This window comes from Rattus rattus, chromosome 17 (genome assembly GCF_011064425.1).
Source record: "Rattus rattus isolate New Zealand chromosome 17, Rrattus_CSIRO_v1, whole genome shotgun sequence".
Classification (NCBI taxonomy): Eukaryota; Metazoa; Chordata; class Mammalia; order Rodentia; family Muridae; genus Rattus; species Rattus rattus.
Genome location: NC_046170.1, coordinates 25,665,581 through 25,683,647, shown reverse-complemented (window position 1 = coordinate 25,683,647; position 18,067 = coordinate 25,665,581). Strand labels below are relative to the sequence as shown.

Genomic DNA, 18,067 nt, shown 5'->3' with positions numbered 1-18,067 from the left:
AAGGGAAGAAAGACGGAACTGAACCCAAGTCCAGAGCCAGATCCCAAAGGCTATGCCCCTTCCTGGCCACCCCCATTGGTGGTTCTGTCCCTCCCACTGACCCTGGGGCCCCTCCCATCCCTAGTCCAGATAAGGCCAGCGCAGGACTGCCTCATCTGGCAGTAGGCACTGGGCTGTAATGGGGCTGCCTGGCTCCCCTTGGCAGTGGGTGCTGTTGCTGTTGGGGCTACTGCTCCCTCCTGCCACCTCCTTCTGGCTCCTCAATGTGCTCTTCCCCCCGCACACCACGCCCAAGGCTGAACTCAGTAACCACACACGGCCTGTCATCCTCGGTAAGCCCCCCACTAGGCCCCTGATACGTCAGTCGAGACCCTGGGGAACCTGGGTCCTAAGCCAGACAGCAGCAGATACTGTCAAGGTTCTCTTGACCCACCATGAGCCTCAGGCCTGACTTGCTGTGGGGAAGGACCAAAGACTCGTTCTCCAGAGACATCGCTTCTTTTCCCTTCACACTGTTCTGTTTCCAAGTTGTCTCCCCCAGAGGTTTGGGGTTGGGGTGGGTGGTGGTGGGCGAATGGGATGAGATTTACCTGAGGCCTTGGCCAAGGCACCACAAGCTGTGACCAGCTCCAGATACATTGGATACTGGGTTAAGCCCCACTACTTCCTTGTCCTCTGTCTTACCAAAACCAGGATACCCAGCCATCCCAGGGCAGGATAGCAGGCGAGGCCTGTAGGCCTGCCCCTTGTCTACGGCCCAGCCCCTGTCTCCCCCTTACCTATTTGTTCTCCCCTTGGACTTTGGCAATAATGGAAAGCCAGGCTGGATGTTTGTGTTGTGAGGGCAGGGGTCAGTGGCCTTGGTTCCCGGAACCTTCCCTGCCCGAAGGGAGCCCGGAACCTGTGGTACCAGTGAGACAGTAAGAATCGAGATGGAGAGAAGATACGTGTCATTAGAACCTGGAAGGTGTACGAGATGCAGGGGGGGGACGTTTTTGGTGGTAGGGTCGGGGGGTTGGAGGGGAACCAGGAAGTTCGGAACGAAAGCTGGTGTCCACAGTGCCTGGCTGCATGGGGAATCGGCTAGAAGCCAAGCTGGATAAACCAAACGTGGTAAACTGGCTGTGCTACCGCAAGACAGAGGACTTCTTCACCATCTGGCTGGATTTCAACATGTTTCTACCCCTCGGGGTGGACTGCTGGATTGATAATACCAGGTATGTCCCATGTGCTCTACCCAGCCCCGACATGTTGACCCTTGGCTGCTGGCTGCTAAATGTCCCACTGTCCCCAGGGTTGTCTACAACCGAAGCTCTGGGCACATGTCCAATGCCCCTGGTGTACAGATCCGTGTCCCTGGCTTTGGCAAGACCTACTCTGTTGAATACTTGGATGACAACAAGCTAGCAGGTGCGTGTACCCAGGAGCGACAGGGGCTCTTTCTGGCCTTCGGGCTGGCCTGCGGGTATAATAGACAGAGTCCCCTTTTGTTTTTCTCCCCACAGGCTACCTGCACACACTGGTGCAGAATCTGGTTAACAATGGGTATGTGCGGGATGAGACAGTGCGGGCTGCGCCCTACGACTGGCGTCTGGCACCCCGTAAGTGTTTGCAGGTGATGGGCTGGGGTCATGACAAGTGTTCCCAGACCCTAACTACCCTGACCTATCGACCCATCCTCAGGCCAGCAGGATGAATACTACCAGAAGCTGGCAGGACTGGTAGAGGAGATGTACGCTGCTTACGGGAAGCCTGTTTTCCTTATTGGACACAGCCTTGGCTGCCTACATGTGCTCCATTTCTTACTGCGTCAGCCACAGTCCTGGAAGGACCACTTCATTGATGGCTTCATCTCTCTTGGGGCCCCATGGGGCGGTTCCATCAAGCCCATGCGGATCCTGGCCTCAGGTGAGGAGCCTCTTGATCACTTGTCATCCGGTGTCGGGGTAAGGGGGGAATGAAGCAGATCACAGAGCTAGCTGTCATTTCCAGCTCTGTTCAGTGTTGCCCAGGGGATATTGTCTGTGGGGCATGCCATTAGCTCCTTAGAGCAGCACCATTAGGACATCTTCCAGAGTCCTTGAGTGCTGATAGAGGAAGCCAGTCCCTACCGTCTGTCAGCCCCAAGTCCTGTACACTATGGCTTTTAGCTACATTTTACTTCCTGGAGCCCCTGTGTCCAGGAATATCTGCCGCAGCAGGGCCAAACCTAGGAGCATCCCCCTTGCTCCTTTTTAAAGCGGTAGCCCCAGGAACCCAGCAGTAATACAACTACCACTCATTGAACACCACTGTATACTGGGCGCAGCAAGGCTTAGCCTCCACTGTGAAGTTTATAGTCTGGCGAGTGATCCACTAGAGTATGTGAGTGAATGTAAAACAGATACCATCTACACCTCCAAAAATGCAATCCTGTGACCACTGTGTAGCATAGGCAGAAGGCCTAAGGAAGAATAGCCAACATACACACAGACACACGCACACACACATACACAGACATACATACATACACACACACGTACATATACAGACACAGACATCTACACAGACACACATACACATACCCGCCACAGACACATATTCATATACACACATGCATACATATACAGACACACAGACATACATACACATACATGCCACAGATACACACACGCCACAGACATATACACAGACACACATACATACACATACACACACACACACACACACACACACACACACACACACACATCCCTTATTCTCTTCAACTGCCCTCTTCCCATACACTCTGTTTGAGGCCCTATAGCTCTGTCTTACCAACATACCCTCTTTAAATAAGCATATTGAGCACTTAACACCAGGCCTGCTCTGGTCTGTGTCTTGGAATAAAGGTCAGGATGGGGCAGAAACAAAGTTGAGTGCATCACTGAGGTAAACTGTGGACCCGGCCTGGCTCCCGGTCCCACCTTGTCCCACCCTGTCCTACAGGTGACAACCAGGGCATCCCGATCATGTCCAACATAAAGCTGAGAGAAGAACAGCGCATAACCACAACTTCCCCCTGGATGTTTCCAGCCCACCACGTGTGGCCTGAAGACCACGTGTTCATCTCCACACCAAACTTCAACTACACGAGCCAAGACTTCGAGCGATTTTTTGCAGATCTTCATTTTGAAGAAGGCTGGCACATGTTTCTACAGTCTCGTGACCTACTAGCAGGCCTCCCAGCGCCTGGTGTAGAAGTATATTGTCTATACGGTGTAGGCATGCCCACAGCCCACACCTACATCTATGACCACAACTTTCCCTACAAAGACCCGGTGGCTGCACTCTATGAAGATGGGGACGACACCGTAGCCACACGTAGCACTGAGCTCTGTGGCCAGTGGCAGGGCCGCCAGTCACAGGCTGTACACTTGCTGCCCATGAATGGGACAGATCATCTCAACATGGTCTTCAGCAATAAGACACTGGAGCATATCAATGCTATCCTACTGGGTGCCTACCGCCATGGCACTCCTAAGTCCCCAGCCGCCAGCCTAGGTCCCCCCCCCCAAGGAATAAAGACCTAGCTGTTATGAATAAGTGCAGTGTGTTATGAGGGGAAGGCGGCCTCATCTGCCTGATTTCATGCATCATCTGACCCAGCTCTTGGGGGAGCATGAGGTACAATGGGCTCCGGTAAGGTCTCTGACTGGACTGACAGGGTGAGATGTGTAAATAGATTTTCATTGTCCTGGTCGAGCTGCTGAGAAGCTTGCTCTGTGCCTTCCTTCTCAGGACCTGTGCCAATATTCAGGTCTGGGTATAGCTGTTGGAATGGGAACACAGAAATATGATTTGAAACCAACTTTTGGGTTCTGGTTGGATACAGAAATTTAAAAATAGAGTATGGTGGTGCATGCCTTTAGTTCAGCACTTGGGAGACAGAGACAGGCAGATCTCTGTGTAGGCTACTCTGATCTACATAGTTCCAGGACAGACAGGACCACTGAGACCCTGTCTCAAAAACACAAACAAGGTTGGGGATTTAGCTCAGTGGTAGAGCGCTTGCCTAGCACGCGCATGGCCCTGGGTTCGGTCCCCAGCTCCAAAAAAAAAAAAAAAACCACACAAACAAATAGAATTTGAAATATGGCAGCTGGGGCTGGGATTGTTAATGTAAGAGCTTGGATTCAGCACTAAAGATGAAAGGGGCCTGAGAGATAGCTCAGCATCCATTGAAAGAAGCTGTTTTTCCAGAGGACCATGGTTCAAGTACCAGCACCCACATGGCCGCTCAAAACTGTATGCAACTCCAGCTTTAGGGGATCTGACACCCTCACAGACATACAGGCAAAACACCAATACACATATAAATAAGTCATACAAAGTTTAAAAGTTTAGAGCCAGGTGGTGGTACACATGCCTTTAATCTCTTCATCCAGGCTAACCTTGTCTACCAAGCTTGTTCCAAGACAGACAGGGCTACACTAAGCTACGCTGAAAAAAAGTTTAGGATCTGAAGGAATGACCGTTCATCTAAAGAAGATTTCATTTGGGACTTTAGAGAGATTGAGAGCTCAGAAGTTAAGAACATTTCTTGCACTTGGAGAGGATCTAGGTTTTGTTCCCAATGCCCATATATGGTGACTCACAACCATCTGTAACTTCAGTTCCAGGGAATCTGATGCCAATCTCAGTGGGCACCTGGCATGCACATGCCACAACCACTCATACACATAATTAAGCCTCAAAAGGCTTGATTTCTACTTTTTTTTTTTTTTGGTTCTTTTTTTCAGAGCTGGGGACCGAACCCAGGGCCTTGCGCTTCCTAGGCAAGCGCTCTACCACTGAGCTAAATCCCCAACCCCGATTTCTACTTATTTTTAAGGAGTTGGCTGTGTGCGTATTTTTCCTGAATATACGCATGTGCTTACAGTGCTCGGGGGTGTCAGATGAAATGGAGACAGAGGGACTAAGGCGCACTGTGGAAGGCCTGGCCAGGAGTACAATATCCTCAAGCCACCTGGTGGGACTAGAAGCGAAGGCGAAAGTGAAAGAGAAGATGCACAAAGCATAAGCAGCCTCTGAACTAGGCGGGGGGTTGGGGTGGGGGGTGAAAGCGAAAGTAGGAAGCGACCCGAAAAGCCCCACAGAAGCCACGACAGACGCCTCTGCTCTGACTTTGCTTTTTAAATCTGATCCACCCATCGAGACCCCCGCATCTCAATTGGCCTTCCTGCCCGGAGATGCTGAAGCAGGCAGTGGAACACAGAGGAGGCTTCTCTTTCGAGAACTGCCAGAGGTGAAGGGGAAGTGGAATTCAAGTCGCGAGCTGCTAGTGCCTTGTTTTATTGGTGGAGTGGGGGGAACCCTATCCTATGTTGGGTGACTAAGTAGAGGCTTAACTCAGATGAGGAAAGTAGACATGGATTCGGGGACGGATTCAAGGACCCTCCCTAGATTCAGAACTGAAATGAGAGCCACCTCAATGTTTCCAGGAATGCGTCCTTGGAACACGTCCTTCCGGGACTTCGGGTCCCTCTTGCACGCAAGACCGGGACTACCATCGCCGGACTTGTGTTCCGTGTAAGCGGGGTTATAGGGCTGGAGGGCTAGAAGGGCAGCCACTGAGAAGATCAGGTGGGCATTAAGGCTGGGCTCTACCTCTGCAGGATGGAGTCATCCTGGGTGCGGACACGCGGGCTACTAACGATTCGGTTGTGGCGGATAAAAGCTGCGAGAAGATCCACTTCATCGCCCCCAAAATCTAGTCAGTATCTACCGGGCCAGTCCCCATATTCAAACATAAGTTGCACTGTCGCTCACGCCTAATTATGTCCCTGCAAGTTCCTGTCCACATCCATAATCCCTTTTTCCCTTAGCTGCTGTGGGGCTGGAGTAGCTGCGGACACTGAGATGACCACGCGGATGGCAGCTTCCAAAATGGAACTACATGCTCTGTCCACCGGCCGTGAACCTCGGGTGGCCACGGTCACCCGTATCTTGCGTCAGACGCTCTTCCGGTGAGGAAGTGAGGCTAAGACGACCCTTAGAGGGGGTATCTGCAGATGGGTGGGGATGACAGGAGGTGAAACCGGAAAAAAAAAAAAAAAAGCGGGGTGCAACCAGCAGGGAGACCGGAAGAAGACATCAAGCTGAGTTCCGGAAGAGACGTCAATTGTAGGCCGCCTGGCCAAAGGAAGGGGTGGGACTCAGACCAAAAAGCAATATAATGGGCGGGGTCTGGCTCCTGCTGACAGTAACCATGCCCACTCCTCCACAGGTACCAAGGCCACGTGGGAGCATCTTTGATCGTGGGCGGGGTTGATTTGAACGGACCGCAGCTCTACAGCGTGCACCCACACGGTTCCTACAGCCGTCTGCCTTTTACTGCCCTTGGTGAGCGCTTCCACCTTTTTCAATCTTGCTCCTGCAACCCTACTTTCAAGGTTTATACCTCAGCAGCCGCAACTGACTTCAGATGCCCCTTTCCACCTGCAGGCTCTGGTCAAGATGCAGCCGTGGCACTGTTGGAGGACCGGTTCCAGCCAAACATGACGGTGAGCGACTTCTGCCCATTACTTCACGCTCACTGGCGGGGAGTGCCGGAAAAACCCTGGCCAAGGATAGAAACAAGGAAGGCTTGTAGGGGTAATGGTGACTACTGGATAGGAACTGAGTAAAGTTGAAGAAGTGAAGTCCAGTCAATAACCAAGCTTAGGCCACAGAGAGAAGCTGAAGCTCACAGCAGATTACTGAAGAGCCCAGTGGGGTTCTGTAGTAGGTTTGAGATCTGTACTTTGGAGTGGGATAGAAGTGGGTAACTGTGCTTCAGAGATAACCAAGACCCAGGGAGAAACTCGTGACAGAGTGGGTGGGAAGACTGCTGGAAGAAAGGCTATAGGTGTAAGCGACACTGAGAATTTTGTACAGAGGACAGTGGGTGGAGGGCACAGTGTCTTTCGGGAGGGGGGGTCAGAAGCCAAGGGACTGGAATTTTGAATGGAGGGAAGAGAAAGGAGGTTGAGCTTACATAAAGAGCAACTTGTCTAGGCTTCGAGATTAAGAAAGCCCCCAGGTTAGAGTGAGGTAACACTAGATTCCATTCAACCTCTTTCCCACTACCACAGCTGGAGGCTGCGCAAGAGCTGTTGGTGGAAGCCATCACAGCAGGGATCCTGGGTGACCTAGGCTCTGGAGGCAGTGTGGATGCCTGTGTGATCACTGCAGGAGGCGCCAAACTGCAGAGAGCTTTGAGCTCACCCATAAAGCCTGTGCAGAGGTAGGAGCAAGGGAAGGGAGGGCCGTGTGTGTGTGTGTGTGTGTGTGTGTGTGTGTGTGTGTCTGCGTGCCTGTGTGTGTCTGCTGTCTGTCTGTCGGTCGGTCTGCCAGAACAGAACAGGCTGCGATCTAAAAGGCTGGCCCTCCTCCCTTCTAGAGCTGGCCAGTACCGCTTTGCTCCTGGAACCACACCTGTCCAGACCCAGGAAGTGAGAGCCCTGACCCTGGAACTTCTGGAGGAAACTGTGCAGGCCATGGAGGTGGAGTAAAGTGGCCTAAGATGTAGAGTTTGGAACAAGGGTGAATAAATCCAGGAGATACAAACACTTAAACAGAAGACTGTCTTTCTTTCTTTTTTTTTTTTTTTTTTTTTTTTTTTCCAGAGCTGGGGACCGAACCCAAGGCCTTGCACTTGCTACGCAAGTGCTCTACCGCTGAGCTAAATCCCCAACCAAGACTGTCTTTCTTGAGAGGAGTGGGACAAGCCAGCTTTGAGGCTGAGGAATCCCTCTCAGGACTTCATTCTCAGTTCCTGGCCTGAGCTGCTCTTCATCGCCATCTCAGAGATCAATCCATGCAGAATCCCAGCCCTAGCAGGCACTACAAGCTTTGGAGTAGAAAGCTATATCCTGTCATCTCCAAACCATAGTTCCACGTGGCGGAAGCTTACCCCACGAGTCCCGTCTTGGAAGGCACGGACAGACGACCCCCACTGTTAAACTTTCCCTGTCTTATCAACAAACACCTATGTCCACCAGCTACCCTGGGTCCTTAGGAGGCTAAAATGCTAATAGAGCAAGTGCTTCCTGACTCCACGGGCAAGTTCTCACCAAGCGCCCTTTACCACCTACAGTTCCCCTCTTTATGACCAAGCCTGTGTGAGCCTGTGGAAGGCTGGGCCTTGTCCGCACGTGTGGGACTGTGAGTGGGGAGATTGACTCCCAGGTTCTCTAGGCTGGAAGGGGTGGTTGTGGACTCATAGGGAAAGATGACACAGCTAAGTGAGAGGCCTTTGCTAAGGTTGCCTGGCAAGGTTTCTTCACTGAGTGCCAGGCCCTCTGGGTGCTGGTAGGAGCATCCTGCCCTCACGGTAGCTGTGCTCCACTGGGGCTTCAGAGCTAATAAGGCACATTTTCTAGAGAGGTTGACCTCCAGGCTGGACACCCTTGACCCCTGGTTGTATGGTCCCCCTAAGACTTTGTCATGAGAATTTGTATATACGATAGTAAACAAGCTAAAGGACTTGTCAGTAAACATCCCTATGTCCACCAGCCTTCATATTTTGTCATACCTGATCTTGTGTCTGTCCACTCCTTTATTCATCCATTTCCTGTTTCACATGTTAGACTGAGGTATTCTTGAGCCTGTCAAATTCTTTGATATTCTGGAAAAATTCAAGCCAACTCACCTTGGCAACTCTGCATACAGAAGCGCCTTTTCTCCATCTGTTCAAGTTCAGCCCAGAGCTCAATAATAAATGTGCTGTGCACAGATCTCGCCTTGGGCAATCTGAAGTCTAGAAAAGGACTTCTACAGCCAACTTCAACCCAGGGTCTCTCAGGCACTGAGAGCCCACACTTAGGTCTCAGAATCAGATGCATGAGGTTTGCTTCGTGCTGGTAAGAGAATCGGCCTCTCTGGACAAACCTCTGACTCCTGTTCCATACTGAAGAGAAATCCAAGATGACGTCTGTTAGGAATCACAACCTGCCAGAACCTTCATCCCCGGCGTTCTGGCAGAGGTGGCCACATCTGGCCATTCCTTCCACCAGTCATAACATACCCATGTTCTGAACAGACTCTCTGGGAGTTCAGTATTCCTGATAGAACTGGGAAATTTCATAGGTCCCAACCACCAGGTTGACACTTTAGACCTATTTTGGCCATATCTCCTTGGTTCCCAGTGGTCAACACTTTGGGTAGAAGGTGATTCTGAAAGTCAATAGGAAGCCAAGGTTTGGGAAGGTGGAGGTGAGAACCTCACACCTGGGTACTTGATAATTCCAAGGACTTTGGCCTGAGAAGTCCTCTCCTAAAAGCAGGTGTGGGGCTATGCCAAGACCACACAGCTGGCCTAGTCTCAGGCCCAAGACTTCTGCCCAAGGACAAAGATACTCATAAATAAAGCCAGGCCATCTCAACATCGTTCTTATTTTTCACAATGCTACTGCTCAGCCTAACCCTTAGTCTGGTCCTTCTTGGCTCCTCCTGGGGTAAGTGGGCTGGGACCGACCCTGACTGAACAACTTAGCACAACTTAGCTCCCAGCTCCTGCTCAGGGGCCCAGATAAGAGGCCAGCCTGGTTAGAAGGGAACAGGCAGTGTAAGCAAAGGAAGAGGAACCTTCAGGGCTAGGAGTAAGGAAAGAGCCGGGGACCAGTCTCACAAATGAGACAGGAGCTTGAGCCAGACATGAGGAGGCTCAGGAAAACATACAAGATGGGCATAGACTAACAACGCTTTCTAGCTGCATGGTAGACTGCTTGGGCCTAGAAAAATAAAGGGCATACAAGGACTTAAAGGGAAAAGTAGCCTGAAAAACATTAGGACTAGGTTGGTAGATGTGACAGAATGCATAAGACTCAAAGACTGGTAGGGTGGGGTAACCAAGATTGCTGTGTATGTCTAAAAGGCAGTCAGGGGAAAGGCTAGTGAGTAATCCCCTTGATTTGGACCCCTCTGTATATCTAGCTTGGGGGCACCTTGAGGAAGACATTAGGGAGAGGGAGGTTGGGATTATATCCTCACCAGCCCTTTGTTCAGGCTGTGGTGTTCCCGCCATCACACCTGCACTGAGCTACAACCAGAGGATTGTCAACGGGGAGAATGCAGTGCCAGGCTCCTGGCCCTGGCAAGTGTCTCTGCAGGTACACACCCTAGGGGTGGGTCAGGGTCCTGGGTGCTTTAGGCCTAAGGGTAACTTAAGCCCACTCATGAATCTGACTTTTGACCCTAGGATAACACCGGCTTCCACTTCTGTGGTGGTTCTCTCATTGCCCCGAACTGGGTGGTCACGGCTGCCCACTGCCAAGTCACGTGAGTGTATTCCACTCACCCTGCCCAATCCATCTCTTCCCACTTCCCCTTCCTTGGATGCCCCCCTCCAAAACCACTTAGCAGTACCCAGTCTCATTATCCTTGCAGGCCTGGACGCCACTTTGTCATTTTAGGAGAATATGACCGATCCTCCAATGCTGAGCCTATACAGGTGCTCTCCATCTCGAAGGTAAGTGCTGGCTGCACACGTAGAAAGGGAAAATGGGTTGCAGGTGTTCTGCTTTGGACGTGGGAATTCAGGCTTCCCTGACTTCCTCACCTCAGCGCCGGCCTCGGTGCCTGTGCCCACTTTACATGGCTCTTGACTGGCTCCACAGGCGATCACACACCCTAGCTGGAACCCCAACACCTTGAACAATGACCTGACTCTCCTGAAGCTTGCCTCGCCAGCCCGGTACACAGCACAAGTCTCACCAGTCTGCCTGGCTTCCTCAAATGAGGCACTTCCTGCGGGCCTCACATGCGTCACCACTGGCTGGGGCCGCATCAGTGGTGTGGGTAAGGACTTGGGTAAGTGAGGGGAGACCAGGAAAGCACCCAGGGCCAGCCTGACCACCTCTCCTGACCCACAGGCAACGTGACACCAGCACGTCTGCAGCAAGTAGTTCTACCCCTGGTCACTGTGAATCAGTGTCGGCAGTATTGGGGTTCACGCATTACTGACGCCATGATATGTGCAGGTGGCGCAGGTGCCTCCTCATGTCAGGTAAGCTCCTTGTCTTCTGCACTGTCCCGTGGTACACTTCCCCAAACTGCCATGCTGACTTTTCCCCTTTGCTTCCCTTTCAGGGTGACTCAGGAGGCCCTCTTGTCTGCCAGAAGGGAAACACCTGGGTGCTCATTGGTATTGTCTCCTGGGGCACTGAGAACTGTAATGTACAAGCACCGGCCATGTACACTCGGGTCAGCAAGTTCAACACCTGGATCAACCAAGTCATGGCCTACAACTAAACTGTCCACAGATCCTTTCCCCATCTCAATCCAATAAAGACACCAGCCTCAGTTTCTCTTGGGTAGTCTCATCTTTCATCCTGGCTTAGTGAGAAGAGGCTCTTGGGGGTTCTATTGGACTTTGTCTTCTAGTATAGCACCAGCTGAGGAGCCAGGGTCTTCCTACAATAATCAGCCTAGATGGTGTCCCTTACTCCTCTTTTTGAACAATCCACTAGTCCCATGGCACAGTCAGTGTGGTCAGAAAAAATGGCAGCCTTCCCCAAGGGAGGGCAGCCTGTTTATTGGATACAGAAGATACATTTACAGAGTACACAAAATAAATAACTGCACATTCTCCATCCATTGTCCGGGCATGAAGGCCTGGTGGACCTATCAAAGGCCCAAGACACTAAACTCCCTCTGTCAAATCCTCACAACCAGACCTACTTTGGGCAAGAGAGAAAATAAATCCCCAGTGGTTCACACCCCCAGGGATTCCTGGGGAACTGGTAGGTGGGGGAACTCTAGGCTGTGAGGCTTCCACTCTCCACTGCCTCCTACGCAGGGGGAGGGAGTGTGAAGAGAGCATATATAAGGCACAGTTGACTTGGCACAGAGTGGTCTCTTTGGGTTGGTTTCCCAGTGGAGGTGGCATATGTAGGAAAGAGTGCCTCACCCAAGGCTACCTCCTGAGAGGAGCTGAGTGGAGTCAGACTCGTCCTGCTGACAGGCTCTTAATCTAGCCAAGGCCCAAGCTAGGCTCTGTCTGGCCCCTTCCTACCCACTGAAAGCAGCTACAGAGGGAGGGAGATTGTGTTCCAGCCTAACGTGGTGGTGATAGGGGAGACCATGACAGCTATAGGGGCTGTTGTGGCTCAGTCCTCTGGGAAAGTAGCCCCTGCAACCCTACCCTACCTCCCAGAAGGGCTCCCTCCAGCCTGAGACTCAGTGGGGCCAGCCTGGAAAGTTAATGCTATGAAAAGAAACACAGGGACAGGGCAAATAGGGCAAGGCCAGCTCTTACAGCAAGGTCTGCACCCAAGGCACCCAAGGTTCAGAGGCAGGTAACACAGTATGGCTAAGTTCCAGGGTGAGGTTTGGAGAAACTGAGCAGAAGGGGAGTTGAGCAGCCCAGGACTCTCCCCCAATTCAGCAACTCCTTTCTCTCCTCTTCCGTTTGGAGGGCTGTGGGTTTGCAAAGTCACCACTCCCTCTCCTGGCCACCTATACCTAGACCAGACACTAGGTGGCGCAGTGGAGCTGTAAAGGAGGGTCTAGCAGCTCCAGAAGGGAAGCAGCAAAGGGCAACACACCAAAGGACAGAACAAAGGTTGGTGATGACTTCTGAGAAGATAGAACCTTCAGGCACATCCATTCCCCAGGTAGCAGCAGTGGAGCTCCCTTTAACCCCTCACTGTTGGGAAGGAGGCAGCTGGGGAACGAAACTGGCATCCAAGTAGGAGAGATAGACAATAGCAGGCTCTGCAAAGGCACTGAGGGTGATAGACAGGATCTCTCTCAGAGAGAGGTTGGAGCCTGAGGTTAGGTCCATGCCACAGTCTCTACAGCCAGAGGTCTGGCAAGTCTGAGGACAGAAGGGGTCCCCGGTGGCACCATGAAGGAAGATAAATCTTGGCTGAGGGAAACAGAGTTGCTTGAATCTAACTGTAGCTAAGGGACTAAGGAGGCAATTTAGCTATGGCACAAGTCAGACTTCCCACTGGAGCATAATCTTAAGGATTAGCATGGCAGAGAATGTGGGAGCTAGACCAATCAATGCTTTGGGGAGGAAGGGGGTTATAAAAGGATTAAGAGTCCTGAGCCATAGGACCCTTTCTACCCAACACAGTACTCCCAGGCACCTTGGTCCAAGAAAGTGGCAAAAATTAAGGCAATCAGTGGGGACTCAGTCCAACTCAAATAGAGCAGCTGCCTACCAGGCTCCCAGTTCAAGTGGCCCTGAGCCACCATTCCATCATAACAGGGCCAGGCCCTTGATAGGAGGTAGGGGCTGCTAAAGGTATAGAGAGTAGCTGGGTGCAGACATGCTCTACAAACTGCTGGGCATGAGGTCTAGCTATAGAGAAGGTATTAGGCCCAGGTGACATGGCATAAAGTGGCTGGTGGCTCAGCCATTATACTGCTGTTGATAGCGCAGGTTAAGCTCCCGCAGTTCACGCTCCCGAACACGGCGTGACTTGTTGGAGCGTGTGGAGCGGCTGGAACGTGTGGACTGGGAAGATTTGGTGCTCTGGCAACGAGAGGAAGCACGCTTGAGGAGATTCTGGGAGATGGATCGATGCAGATTCTTCATGGACGAAGAGGCTGCCATGCTTACTACCCAGGGGTGTCTTAGGGCCTGCAGTGCAGTCATCCGGGCTCCAGGGTCCACGGTCAGCAGGCGGTCAATGAAGTCCTTGGCCAGATTAGATACACTAGGCCAGGGCTAGAAACCAAGGACAAGCATTAGTGTGAGAAGATCCAATATTGCCCTCCCATCTGCATGATGGATGCCACAGACCACCACAGAATTAGGATCCGCCCAGAACCTGTGCAGTCTACAGAGGCAGTGCCTCTCCTCTCGTACAGCACTGAAACACCTTTCCCTTCCCTTCAATGCTGACTCAGGTTACTGAGCAGGTGATGCTTGATGAGGAGTCTGGCAAGGAAGAAAAGGATCTGTCGTCTATTCAAGGGAGGAAAGTAAGTGTTCTATACTCCTTAAGGCCTGGCCAAAGAGGATGGTCCCCTCACCAGACCCCTAACCTACCCTAGGGAGTTTTTGTTGTTTTGTTTTTTGGAAGAGGATCTCTTTGTATAGCCTTGCCTGGCCTAGAACTCAATATGTAGACCAGGCTAGCCTGTAACTTACAGAGATCCCCCTTTTTCTGAGTGCTGGGATAGAAGGCATGCACCATCACACCTGGATAGGAGGGTTTTTTGTTTTTTTAATTTATATGTGTGTGTACTTGAGTGCATGCATATGTACCATGTATATATAGGTGCCATTCAATGGAGGACAGATGGAACTGGAGTTAAAGGTAGCTGTGAGCTCTTATGTGAGTAATGGGAACTGAACTAAGGTACTTTTTTTTTTTTAAACATTTATTTATTTATTATGTATACATCATACAGCTTTCTGCCTGCATGTATGCGACTACAGGCCAGAAGAGGGCACCAGACCTGATTATAGGTGGTTGTGAGCCACCATGTGGTTGCTGGGAATTGAACTCAGGACCTCTGGAAGAGCAGACAGTGCTCTTAACCTCTGAGCCATCTCTCCAGCCCCCTAAGGTACTTTTTGAGAACAGTTCTTAAGTGCTCTTAGATTTTTGGAGAATGATCCAAATTTTCTCACCATGTCTAAGCTCCAACAACCACTGTTTGTACCAGGCTAAGTAGAGAGGGGAACATTTCAGCCTTAGTGAGAGGTCTCACCTTTGAACTTCCAAGAAATTCCCTGCCTCAGTCTGAGCCTCCTGATCACCAAGAGAAAATAACACTTAATGCTTCTCTATTTCTCAGTCTGGTAACAGGGGAGTGAAGAGCTATTCCACTTAACTATGTGTGGAACTATAATCCAGAACTGGAGGGCTCACCTGTGATCCAGATCTTAAGGCTGGAAGACACAAGTTTCTGACCCAGATCTTGACATGGAGATCTTAAGGCATAGTGGCTATGAAAAGATTAGGCCCAGGTAAGGTAGTACCTTTAATCCCAGGAGACTAAGGCAAGGAGATCTCTGAGTTCAAGGTCAGCCTGAGACAAAACAAGCCCCAGATCCAGGCGTGGTGGTACGCCCTTTTAATCTGGGCCACACCTTTTGCTGGAGACCTACAAAAGGACATTGGAAGAAGGAAGATTCCCTCTTCTTCACCTGCTTGCAATTACTTAGCACATCTGTTGGAATTTACTTCTATAGAAGACCAGCTGAAAAAACTAGCCTCGGGGTTGGGGATTTAGCTCAGTGGTAGAGCACTTGCCTAGGAAGCGCAAGGCCCTGGGTTCGGTCCCCAGCTCCGAAAAAAAGAACCAAAAAAAAAAAAAAACTAGCCTCGTGGGAATGAGCAACTACTAGATTCTTGGACTTCCCATTCACAGCTGACCACTGTTGGGGAGTTGGACTACAGACTGTAAGTCATAATAAATTCCCTCAATATAGAGAGACATTCCATAAGTCCTGTGACTCTAGAGAACCCTAACTAAGACAGGTAGGGACTTCTGGGGCCAGACAGAGATAACAACTCTTTTCAGAGGCTCGACCAGTTTGTATAACCTCTTGAGCCACCAAACTCCTGTGATTAGCCAAGTGTAGTGGTACAAGCCTTTAAACTCAGCACTTGGGAGACAGAGGCAGGCAGATGTTTGTGAGTTCAAGGCCAGTGTGGTCTGTATAGTGAGACTCTCAAAATAAACAAACAAGCAGGGTGTTGGTGGTATACATCTTTAATCCCAGCATTCAGGGGTCAGAGGTGGGTGGATCTCTGTGAGTTCCAGGCCATCCTGGTCTACAGAACTAGTTCCAGGTCAGTTAGGGCCACACAGAAACGCTGTCTTTAAAAACCAAAACAAACAAACAATTCCTATAAGTACCATGTCCAAGCCTCCTTCTAGTATATTCTGTCCCTACAGAGCTCTCCTAAAAGCCTGTTCTGCTTCAGGTAAGCAATGCTGCCTTGAGACTCTCACCACGCAGCTGTCAATCCCTCATCTCAGCCTCCCTAGCTTGTCTTTACCTGGCTGAACTTAAATTTTTAGGGTAAAGGGCATTTCCCTAGATGATTTTCCAGCCTTCTAATGCTTAAAATTCATTCAGTCTAATACTGAGTCCTAGCGCTTAGGAGCACATGTAGGAGGTACTCAGTAGGTAAGGTGAAGTGAGTTAAGTACCAGTGGATGCTGTCTAATGGAACTCAGCCTGGTGGGGTGAAGTGCTGTGGATCTTTAAGATGCCTTACTGGAGAACAGGTTCTGGGGCCCTGAATCTCTTAAGAGAACTTTTGGTTCACAAAGGAAGAGGGGTCTATGCAGGGCTGGAGGGATGGCTCAGAGGTTAAGAGGACTGGCTACTCTTTAGAGGACCTGGTTTGATGCCTAGCATGTACATGGCAGCTCACAATCGTCTATAACTCAAGTTCCAGGGCTCTGACACCCTTTTCTGGCTTCCATAGGCATGCACATACTGCACAGACATACACACCCATTTACATAAATAATTTTTAAAAGAAAGCCCCATGAATTACTGCTACTACCTGAGCACAAATCTCTGCTCCTCACTTACAGGATGGAAGCAGCAGGCCTATCAGAGCGTCTCATGAACATGGCAAGCTCAGTGCTGAACAGACTGAATCAGAATACCTGTGCTGTGCTGCCCTGTTGGACTTCTATGGTAACTAAAAAACAGACTGCTGTCCAGCCAGGCTTCTCGAAGAACAGCTCCTGATGGGACCTGAGGACTCCTAACACTGCTGCATAATTCTGACTCTGTCCCTTGTATGATTCTGGACAGAGGAGCAAGTCCTAAGTCAGGCATTTTGATACACACACTAGATCCCAGTGCTTTAGCCAAGTGTGGTGGTGCAGGCCTTCAATCCTAGCATCAGGAGGCAGAGGCGAGTGAATCTCTGAGTTTGAGTTCAGCCTGCACTACAGACTATTTCAGGTCAGCCAGGACTACAGAGAAATCTTGTCTTGAAAAATCAACAATAATAATGATGACAACAAAAGATTACAATACTTGGTAGATGGAGGCAGGAGAATCAAGAGTTCAGTCATCCTGTATTTCATAGACAATTTGAAGCCAGTTTAGGCTTCTTAAGACTCTAATTCAAACACCTTCCTCCAAACAAAAGAGTAGCAGTTTCTCTGCAGAAGATGGACAGTGGTAAAGATGGATTCACAAGCTAGAAACCTGAACATGGATGAACTGGAGGCATCCTCATTCAGTTAAACCATGGACTCCTGCAGCTTGGAACCTGTCTGATACAGTCTTAGACAGGCGTCTCACCAGACCTCACAGTGAGTGTAAACATCTCCATCTCCAGAGCAGGCAGAGGCGAGCACCAGGCACAGACCCCTGCTGCTTGTCGGATAGTCAGCCTGTTAGTGCTAAACCAAGCCAGATTGATCCACCCTTCCTACTCCCCCAGACTCTCGTCTCACCTATTACTGTGTTCGTGCCACTGTGTACAGAATGCCAATGAACTCATTTGTCTGAGGGCCAGCACAGCTTTCTGGAAGGCCCCCAGCGCTCCCCATCTTTGAAGAGCTGGGAGCAAGCTATGCTGGTAGTGCTTCCAAAGCCAATGTGACTCAAGCCATAGCTTGGTGTTAGAAAAAAACTGCAGTTGGAAGTCAAGCAAACCGAACATAGGGAGGTGGTTCTCATCCAGTTTGCAGACAGTGAGGCAGGGGCTTGGGCTGACCTGTAGCTGGGCGGCTTCCCAACATAGCTCAGAAATGTAAGGCTTCTCACATCTTCCATAGTCCCATTTCTGGCCTCAAGTCCGATCCAGCACCTTGACCTAAAGTGCTCAGTACCCATTCCACCTGCTTCTCTGGAGGCTAAGTGCATCTGCCAGGCTATGACTGACTGGCCAGGAGGCATTTTGGACACGAGGAAAAGAAAAATGATTAAACAGCCATGTGCTTCAGTTTCCAAAGTTTTAACTGCTTTCTCTGGCTGAAGGACATAACTCGACTTAAGTATGTAATCCTTGGGATCAGACAGGGACATTCCTGGGCCTCAGGTGGCTGACAAATAGGACAGGTCTCAAGTAGCAGCTGGTTGGTCTCCCAGAGGTTTCTAACTAAATCTGGACTGAAACACAGG

The 18,067-nt window shown here is 50.6% G+C and overlaps 4 protein-coding genes across 5 annotated transcripts in view; 3 read left to right on the top strand and 1 right to left on the bottom strand.

The window, feature by feature from the left end:
- The first annotated feature begins 59 nt into the window (after positions 1–59).
- Positions 60–3,564, top strand: Lcat (lecithin-cholesterol acyltransferase). 2 transcript variants are annotated; one of them, XM_032887689.1, is made up of 6 exons: positions 60–332; positions 1,061–1,217; positions 1,295–1,410; positions 1,506–1,601; positions 1,684–1,908; positions 2,968–3,564. In XM_032887689.1, the coding sequence occupies exons 1-6, from the start codon at positions 179–181 to the stop codon at positions 3,549–3,551; spliced, it is 1,332 nt and encodes a 443-aa protein (XP_032743580.1). In that variant the 5' UTR covers positions 60–178; the 3' UTR covers positions 3,552–3,564. The 2 variants fall into 2 exon arrangements, with proteins under 2 accessions (XP_032743580.1, XP_032743581.1); XM_032887690.1 differs by having other exon boundaries at positions 1,048–1,217.
- Positions 3,565–5,025: 1,461 nt separating this feature from the next.
- On the top strand, positions 5,026–7,577 carry Psmb10 (proteasome 20S subunit beta 10). Its single transcript, XM_032887866.1, has 8 exons — positions 5,026–5,266; positions 5,463–5,550; positions 5,637–5,734; positions 5,847–5,987; positions 6,248–6,363; positions 6,466–6,524; positions 7,095–7,246; positions 7,403–7,577. Exons 1-8 carry the CDS (start codon positions 5,211–5,213, stop codon positions 7,512–7,514), a joined length of 822 nt encoding a protein of 273 aa, XP_032743757.1. The 5' UTR covers positions 5,026–5,210; the 3' UTR covers positions 7,515–7,577.
- A 391-nt stretch (positions 7,578–7,968) lies between these two features.
- Ctrl (chymotrypsin like) lies at positions 7,969–11,306 on the top strand. Its single transcript, XM_032887867.1, has 7 exons — positions 7,969–9,458; positions 10,009–10,112; positions 10,202–10,281; positions 10,390–10,471; positions 10,620–10,800; positions 10,875–11,008; positions 11,092–11,306. The coding sequence occupies exons 1-7, from the start codon at positions 9,407–9,409 to the stop codon at positions 11,251–11,253; spliced, it is 795 nt and encodes a 264-aa protein (XP_032743758.1). The 5' UTR covers positions 7,969–9,406; the 3' UTR covers positions 11,254–11,306.
- Positions 11,307–13,354: 2,048 nt separating this feature from the next.
- Pskh1 (protein serine kinase H1) overlaps positions 13,355–18,067 on the bottom strand; it is a 29,284-nt gene continuing 24,571 nt past the window's right edge. Inside the window, exon 3 of the mRNA XM_032887707.1 lies at positions 13,355–13,681. Coding sequence (XP_032743598.1) covers positions 13,364–13,681 — 318 coding nt within the window. The 3' untranslated portion in view covers positions 13,355–13,363. The remainder of the gene's footprint in view (positions 13,682–18,067) is intronic.

Excerpts from the sequence above, each read along its gene's own strand:
- Lcat (XM_032887689.1), top strand. The coding sequence starts at position 179 with ATGGGGCTGCCTGGCTCCCCTTGGCAGTGGGTGCTGTTGCTGTTGGGG. Across the intron at positions 333-1,060 it reads CACACGGCCTGTCATCCTCG|TGCCTGGCTGCATGGGGAAT; the intron begins GTAAGCCCCCCA and ends TGGTGTCCACAG. Across the intron at positions 1,218-1,294 it reads TGCTGGATTGATAATACCAG|GGTTGTCTACAACCGAAGCT; the intron begins GTATGTCCCATG and ends CACTGTCCCCAG.
- Psmb10 (XM_032887866.1), top strand. The coding sequence starts at position 5,211 with ATGCTGAAGCAGGCAGTGGAACACAGAGGAGGCTTCTCTTTCGAGAAC. Across the intron at positions 5,988-6,247 it reads TTGCGTCAGACGCTCTTCCG|GTACCAAGGCCACGTGGGAG; the intron begins GTGAGGAAGTGA and ends ACTCCTCCACAG. Across the intron at positions 7,247-7,402 it reads CCCATAAAGCCTGTGCAGAG|AGCTGGCCAGTACCGCTTTG; the intron begins GTAGGAGCAAGG and ends CCTCCCTTCTAG.
- Ctrl (XM_032887867.1), top strand. The coding sequence starts at position 9,407 with ATGCTACTGCTCAGCCTAACCCTTAGTCTGGTCCTTCTTGGCTCCTCC. Across the intron at positions 10,113-10,201 it reads CCTGGCAAGTGTCTCTGCAG|GATAACACCGGCTTCCACTT; the intron begins GTACACACCCTA and ends TTTTGACCCTAG. Across the intron at positions 10,472-10,619 it reads AGGTGCTCTCCATCTCGAAG|GCGATCACACACCCTAGCTG; the intron begins GTAAGTGCTGGC and ends CTGGCTCCACAG.